This window comes from Endocarpon pusillum (assembly GCF_000464535.1).
Source record: "Endocarpon pusillum Z07020 unplaced genomic scaffold scaffold344, whole genome shotgun sequence".
Taxonomy (NCBI): Eukaryota; Fungi; Ascomycota; class Eurotiomycetes; order Verrucariales; family Verrucariaceae; genus Endocarpon; species Endocarpon pusillum.
Genome location: NW_006916325.1, coordinates 80982 through 89051, shown reverse-complemented (window position 1 = coordinate 89051; position 8070 = coordinate 80982). Strand labels below are relative to the sequence as shown.

General features: G+C 49.5%; 3 protein-coding genes across 3 annotated transcripts in view; 2 read left to right on the top strand and 1 right to left on the bottom strand.

Annotated features, from left to right (window-relative positions):
* EPUS_00483 (uncharacterized protein) overlaps positions 1 to 492 on the top strand; it is a gene marked incomplete at both ends in the record, with an annotated part of 1345 nt that extends 853 nt beyond the window's left edge. Inside the window, one exon of the mRNA XM_007804512.1 lies at positions 1 to 492. This exon is cut by the window's left edge and continues 459 nt beyond it. Within this exon, the coding sequence (XP_007802703.1) occupies positions 1 to 492 (492 nt within the window).
* A 268-nt stretch (positions 493 to 760) lies between these two features.
* EPUS_00482 (uncharacterized protein) lies at positions 761 to 1346 on the bottom strand (the record flags this gene model as incomplete). Its single annotated transcript, XM_007804511.1, has 2 exons — positions 761 to 1179; positions 1289 to 1346. The coding sequence occupies 2 exons, from the start codon at positions 1344 to 1346 to the stop codon at positions 761 to 763; spliced, it is 477 nt and encodes a 158-aa protein (XP_007802702.1).
* Positions 1347 to 1828: 482 nt separating this feature from the next.
* Positions 1829 to 5913, top strand: EPUS_00481 (uncharacterized protein; the record flags this gene model as incomplete). The annotated part of the gene is made up of 2 exons (XM_007804510.1): positions 1829 to 5609; positions 5663 to 5913. The coding sequence occupies 2 exons, from the start codon at positions 1829 to 1831 to the stop codon at positions 5911 to 5913; spliced, it is 4032 nt and encodes a 1343-aa protein (XP_007802701.1).
* Between the last annotated feature and the right edge of the window lie 2157 nt (positions 5914 to 8070).

Below are 8070 nucleotides of genomic sequence, written 5' to 3'. Positions count from 1 at the left end.
AGGGCAGTCATTTCTTTCGAACCCATCAATGGACTTGTTGGTCCATACTGCACACGTCGTGAACTCGTGTTAACGGAGAATGGTCGTTTAGATTACAGTTCCCACGACGGAACCGCCATTAGGGATTACATCCATATCCTCGACCTGGCGGATGGGCATCTCAAAGCTCTGAACTATCTTCGAGAAAAGCATCCAGGCGTTCGAGCTTGGAACCTTGGGACTGGACGAGGATCGACAGTGTTTGAGATGATCAAAGCCTTTTCAAAAGCAGTAGGAAGAGACCTACCCTATCAGGTTGTGGGTCGTCGAGCTGGTGACGTGCTGAACTTAACAAGCGATCCAAGTCGTGCAAATGAGGAGCTTGGTTGGAGGACGCTACGAACGCTAGAAGATGCATGCGAGGATTTGTGGAGATGGACCAAAAACAATCCGGAAGGGTATCGACAAGATCCCCCAAAAGAGTTGTTAGAGTTACTGAAGCAAAAAACGTAAGCCTGAAGGACAAAGAATAATGCAATAACGATATGTATGAGCAATGTATGACGCACGGAAGAGCCTTCACATCATGTCCAGGTGGATGCGAAACAAAACACATCATTCTGGAAACAAAGTCCACAGGAGCTAGCCCATTGCTAGCCTGTAAGTCTCTTAAGGCATAGTATCAAACCCACCCGCCTCCCGTTGGCTCCTCTGTACTCCCGAATACACTTGCATTATTATGTGTAGAAACCGCCGAAATCTCCTTCTGATGCCGCCTCTCTTAATCAGCGGTCTGAACCTTGTGATCTCCTTTGACAGCATCGTCGTACGTCGGTGGCGCATTTTCTCCTCCAGGAACATGCTGCTCCCTACTCGAACTCGCACCCGCAGGACTGCTGTTACTAGGTGCAGGCGCATTGCTCACAACGCCAGTCTGCTGTTGTCCCTTTGGCTGCGGGTGCCTCGTCCCACCATAGTTCATTTCCCCTTCCGGTCCTGTCCCTCGCTGGTTATGCGAGACATAGTAGTATGTCACTCGCTCGGTGCCCCTTTCGTTATCGATCGGTTCATAGTCGTAATCATGCTCCGGGTAGCGGGCGATTATGTACCAGGCATGAAGTAAACCGGGCAGATATCCTAGACAACAGAGAGCGATGTTTATAACCGAGTCGGCTGTGCATACACCGACTTTGATCCAAACTATGGTCACTATATGTTAGCGAGTGTGATGGAGTGATGCGTTGAGAAGAATGAATCAGGCAGACATAAATGGGCAGTGGACAGTAGTCGGGCCAGTGAGGAAGCTTACCTGCTATCGGTGGAAAGAGGATAGCGATAAATGCCAGAAAAAAGTCTGCGCAAGACATCGCGAGAATTTGTGTAGTAGAAATGAAGACAGTACGGGGCTTTTTCATAGGATACTCATAAACAGCAGTCAGAGAGGCTGCAGGCGTTGCAAGGAACAGGTGACTCAGGGTGGCTGTGTAATGACGAAGCCGCACTAACTTAGCCAGCGGTAGTGGGCTAGCTTTATCTAGTTAGAGTAGACATATATTGCTTCTTGGCATTTCTCCATTTCTCATTCATTCCATCGCAGTAAGTAGTATTCGTGTGCTGTCGAAGAAATGTTTTTTCAAGGCCGCCAGGCTCTTTCTGCCGAGTTACACCATAAAAGATGATGTGCTGGCAGACTCGCTCGTGCTTCTGCGGTAGAGGGGCTAGGGTGGCACTGAGCGGAGACACCCTTCCAATTTTCCTTCCTAGCTTTTTGGTTAGACCTATTTTTTGACGTCTATTTTATCTTCTCTTTCTTTTTACTCTTTCGAATTTGAACACATTAGTTGCTACAATGGGACCAAAGAAAGGCCAGGGTCCGCATGGAGGTGGCACGAAGAAGGCACATCAAGCTGTTCCGGACAGTGATCATATCGTTTTCACAAACAAGCATAACAATCCTCCCAAAGGAGGCCTCGAGAAGGACGGTCAACCCACAGTTCCTCGTCCAGATGCCAGGAAGGTCATTGGGGGCGCCTCCTGGACGGGCAAACTTCCAATGACCCTCCTTTCAGAGCTTTGTCAGAAGCAGAAATGGAACAAGCCTGAGTATTCGATGAGAAAACTGCCGGACGCCATAGGAGGGGGCCATGTGTCAACTGTGACTTTGTCTGCAGTCAATCCAAGGACAAAAGAGACCACCAAGCTGGCACCCCTCCAGTTGCCACACTCCCATCAAGACCTAGCAAGCCAAAATACCCCTCTAGAAGCTCGCCATTTCGCTGCTACCTATGCTCTTTTTCGTGTTTCAAGCATGAAAAACATACATATGACGTTGCCTCCAAAGTACAAAGACCTATGGAAAGGTGAGCTTGCCAAGCTTAAAGAAGAAGATGTCAAGGCTGGTCGAGCTTGGATGTATGACGCCGATCCTTTCTTAACGGCGATCGAAACCAAGAAGATTCGAGATAGCATCGAAGTGCGCAAAGCCAAGGCCTCGGAAGAGAAGACAGCGCCTTCGTCAGGACCGAACTTACTAGGTCAGAACAGCGGAAGACTTCCACCAAAGGCTTGGGAACGAGCACCATGTGTAGACATGGGCAACAAGATCCGCTCTGAAGTGGAAGAGATTGTGAAGGGTCATGGCGTGTGGAACCCTTATCAGATCCTGCTTTCTGAATCCCAACGCTACACGATAGTCGAAGAGATATCTAATCTTGGGTTTCGTCGTAGCCATGTTGAAGAAGCGGTTCAACAGTGCAAGGATCGTGAAGAGACTCTCGAATGGCTACTCATTCATGTTCCGGAAGATGATTTGCCCACGTGGAGCTTCCCAGATAATTACACCTCCGGTATATCCTTAGCTAGCGGCGACCTGGCAAAAGAGTCCAAGCTCAAACGACTTGCCCTGGCTGGGTATTCCTCTGATGAATGTGCTGCAGCTCTGCGTCGTTCAAATGGCGACGAGAGACGAGCTGCACAGGAGCTGCAGAACAATCTCCTCAGCATCGACAGAAGCAGCTTGATGTTAGGATCTGAAAAGGTCACTGAAATGTGGCAGGAGGAGCTCGATACATTAGGAGCAGTATTTAGTGACAGATTCTCGTCTGTATCACCAGATGAGTGCGTTATTCAAGGAGAATCAACGAAAGCGTCACTCTCATTTCACTTCCGTCAGCCTTTGGGCGATTATCCACAATCATGCGTTCCAATCATTGCGATCCACTCCAAGGACATACCCGCATACATTCGGTTGAGCGCTACTCGACGTGCTCTAGGGTATGCAGCTGAATCGCTGTTGGGAGGACCCATGATATACAACTTGGTGGAGTGGTTGGAGACCCATCTACCAACTATTCTCGAAAACCCTGGATTACTCCGAGATATAAGCCAACAAAACCCCCAACCCAATAGTGAGCCAGTTATTCGGCTTATTGCAAATAGGGAAACACCTCGTACACAGCAGATGAGGCAAGCAAGCCTGCAAATCAGTACTCAACTGAAAGCTGTACGTGAAGCTCGAGCTTCGACTTCGATGCAGCAAAATATGCTGCAGATTCGCCAAAATTTGCCAGCGTGGAACATGAAGGATCAGATCGTGCAGGCTGTCAATTCCTACCAGTGTGTCATCATCTCTGGCGAGACAGGCAGCGGAAAGAGCACTCAATCTGTCCAATTCATTCTTGATCATATGATCGACACCATGACCGGTTCTGCTGCGAACATAGTCTGTACTCAGCCGCGCAGAATATCTGCGTTAGGCTTAGCTGATCGAGTTAGCGATGAAAGATGTTCTCCAATGGGCGATGAGGTCGGTTATGTGATTAGGGGTGATTCAAAGATTGGCTCAAAAACCAGGATCACTTTCATGACGACCGGTATACTGCTCCGTCGCATGCAATCCTCGGCAGATCTCCTTCAGTCGGTGGATGATCTTAGCCACATATTTGTGGACGAGGTTCACGAACGAAGTGTGGACACCGACTTTCTCTTGGCGCTGCTCAAAGACGTTATGAACGTGCGACCGGATATTAAAATTGTGCTTATGAGTGCTACTCTAGATGCCAAGATTTTCACTTCTTATTTTGGGGGCTCAGACAAGGTTGGTGAAGTCCACATACCTGGGAGAACATACCCTGTCACAGACTACTACCTCGATGACATTCTTAAGCTCACAAACCGGAGCCAAACCGATTCTGGCGTACAGAATGGATACCCGGACGACGTTCAGGCTGAAATGGATGAGCTGTCTATTGGTCGCAGCATTCGAGAGCTGGGAACGGGAATCAACTACAAGCTGCTTGCAGATCTTGTCTCACAGATCGATTACGACCTTGGAAAGGATTCTGGCGGCATTCTAATCTTCCTTCCCGGCACGCTTGAAATCGAACGTTGCTTAGCTGCTCTCAGGTCATATGAACGGCTTCATGCTCTTCCACTTCATGCCTCTCTCACACCGGCTGATCAGCGAAAAGTCTTTCCGAGCCCGCCCAGGGGAATGCGGAAAGTCATTGCTTCGACTAACGTTGCAGAGACATCCATCACCATTGCCGATATAGTCGCCGTCATTGATAGTGGTCGTGTGAAGGAGACCAACTATGATGCTGCCAGCAGCATTGTTCGCCTTGAAGAAGTCTGGGCTTCACAGGCCGCGTGCAAACAACGCAGGGGAAGAGCCGGTAGAGTCCAGGCTGGGAAATGCTACAAGATGTTCACGCGCAAGGTTGAATCTGATATGGCCCCTAGGCCACAACCCGAAATACGAAGACTGCCATTGGAGCAGCTGTGTCTGTCCGTGAAAGCCACTGTACCCAAACGCGACGTGGCACATTTTCTGCAGAATACCTTGACACCTCCTGAAAGTCAGGCAATTGATGTTGCAATGACGCTCCTGCACCGCGTTGGCGCATTGGACAACAATGAGCTAACAGCTTTGGGAAGGCATCTCTCCATGGTACCTGCTGATCTACGATGTGCGAAGCTGTTGGTCTACGGCAGTATCTTTGGCTGCTTAGAAGCTTGCCTGGCCATAGCTGCAATACTGACCGTCAGAAGTCCGTTTGTATCACCACGGGACAAACGAGAGGAGGCCAAGATTGCCAGAGCAACCTTCTCGGCTGACCACGGTGATATCTTGCTGGATCTGAAAGCCTTTACCGAGTGGTCAGAAAGATCACAGTCGTCCAGTTCTAAAGCTGTGAGAGAGTGGTGCTCTGAGAGGTTTCTATCAGCACAGACTCTCCGTGATATCTCCTCCACGAGGTCGCAGCTTTTATCCTCCCTCAAAGATGTTAGTATAGTACCGTTGGAGTATGGCAAGTCCGAAGCCGTATACAAAACTTTGAACAGAGACAATACCAACTTCATGTTACTACGTGCGCTTATCGCAGGCGCCCTGAACCCGCAAATAGCCAAGATCGAACTCCCGGATAAGAAGTACTTCGCTTCGATGGCTGGAGCTGTAGAAGTGGACCCTGAGGCGAAGACAATCAAGTACTACAGCCAAGACAACGGCAGAGTCTTCGTCCACCCAAGCTCCATCCTGTTTGGCACGCAGACGTTTTCTGGCTCCGGTTCGTACGTAAGCTACTTCTCGAAAATGGCTACCAGCAGGACCTTCATTCGTGATCTGACTCGTAAGCTCATCTTTCCCTACGTCGGCTTGGTTGCTCACGCTGATACTTTGCAGCCTTCAATGCATATGGTTTGTTGCTCTTCGGCGGGCCCATCGCTGTGGACACACATGGGAATGGTTTGTTGGTAGATCAGTGGCTTCGGCTCCGTGGGTGGGCTCGTATTGGCGTTCTTGTGTCACGCCTACGAGCATTATTAGATGATGTCCTGCGCCAAAGGATTGACCAGCCTAGTACATACTCTGTGGAGGATAGCGTGATTGGCATCGTTCGGCGGCTGGTGCAATTGAATGGCCAGGATCAGTGACTGTGCAAACTGCATTCGCCTGGTCCACCAGTCTGTCAACATTATAGTGGTCTTGTGAGAGTCCTTCGGTCCCTCCCACGGATGTCCACAATGTCAAAACCAGTTACATCTTGGGACTCCGAAACGCGGTCAACATCCCATACCCTTACAACCCAGGCACTTGCATAAGGTTTCATCCCGAAGACGAAGGGCAGCAGATCTCTAAGATTACGCACAGATCTGCATTACTCATGTAATCCTCAAGGATCGTGACCGGCAATTCACAGTCTAGCCAATCCGCAAATACTACGTAAGTTCGGCACGGTTCCGTGGATGACTGACAGGAGCTGCAATTTCCATCCGGACCCGCGGCAGCGATTTCTGTCTCTTCTGCATAAGAATTACTAGCTTTATCTGCGAACCCTTGTCTCTCGTCCACTAGGCTCTCTTTTCGACTACCAATGTCTCTGAATGCAAGGAGCCATCCAGGAAGAGCATATGTTGCATCTAGACCTTGTTTACAGCCATTACATTGTAGCTAAAAAATCACAGCTGAAATTGTCTCTGGGCTTACCAACGAGACCTGCCACAACGACGTGCAGTGTTAGTATCAGCCCAATGCATGACCAGCAGTCTCCTAGCGTCAAGCTGCATGAGAAGGTGGCGGACTCCAAATTCTCTATCGAGCTTCATATTCAACCTTGCCGAACTCAAGCATAGATGACTCGCTACTGGCTGCAGCACTGGTACGAGATAGACAGCCTGGATCGTTTCGATAGTCAGGTATGTTGTGTTGCTTTCCCAATTCGACAAACGAGTGTTCCTGCGAATGAGAAGCAATCTGATTGATCAGGGTTGAAGGGAGACGGGCTTCTGATTAGTCGGGCGGATATATCTGAGGGGAGATTTTCGTAAAGTCCTGCTTGAGAAGAAAGATCAACGTCGACATTACGGACATATTGCAAAACAGCATCGGTGACTTGCGGACGTATGTCCGCGTCCTCGTATGGCTTTGGAGTTCCTTGTATCCACGTTTGGGCATGTACGACCGAAACGCTGTGATAGCACACATGACGTGCTCCGAGGGATTACTCTTACCAACAAGGGCGTCTTGACTAATAGCTCCTGCATTCACCATGTACGGTCAACCCGAATTCGAGGTTTGTCAGAAGAGGTTCGAAGATCATCCACCTTTGAGAGCGTATCGGATCTCCTCTACCAGAAATGTGATACGGTACCATGCAGCAACGAAGTCAACGGACAAGACTAGGATGCGACGAGAGGACCAGCACGCCGATCAAAAAGCCGGAGTTGCTTTCACTGAACTAGTCAGTCATCATTGTCGCAGCACATCCTAATTCCGAAGGTGCTTGACCACGAAAAGATGTTCTTGAGATGATCTTGCGCGCCCGATGTCCAGCTGCGATATTCCGCGGCAAGGTAGTCTCTTCCCCAATATTGGCAAGGTCAAAGCTGTTAGTTAGTTGCTCGCAGTGTCAGGTTTGCTGGTGTATCACTCGACCGGCGTTCCCTTGCAGTGTGACAGAGTGACTGGCTAGGCAGCAAGAGCTGGTCGTTCAAGGTCGCACAGATTTCTTTGGAGTTTTGGTGAGCGCTTGGTGCACACAGAGTCTCCGCTGATCACTTTTGGATTTCTTATGACTGTTACTTTCCATCCAGTCCGCACTTAGTCGTCACCTCGGCTTCCCCTGTTTCCTCATAGCCTTGCATCCCAGTTTCCAGCCTCGCTTCAGCAGTCATGCTCATCAACAGCCTGCTGCATCGCTTTTTGTGGAGCCGACCCTTCTGTCCGAAGCCTTGATTGATCGGAAGTCTAATAAAGCAGCAACTCAACTCCGAGAATTGTCTTCCAACGTGCGTGTCTCTTGGCCAACATTAGCAGGGACGTGTTGCAGGGCTTGTATGCCATGTCAATACACCCCCCCTTCCTCTTGATATCTGGAGAGATCGAGGTGAAGACTTCGTCCGTTGTATTGTCCGCCGGAGTAATTCAAGAATCTCCGGTGCCTCAGGCAGGCTTTTGAGATCTGAGACGACCTCAATGTGGAAAACATCTTGAAGGTCCCCTACTATTATCTCGGCCTTGGCATTAGTACGATTGACAATGCAACTCCGTCGAATGCCCGCTTGTCATATCGAGTACAATGCAGCTCTTGA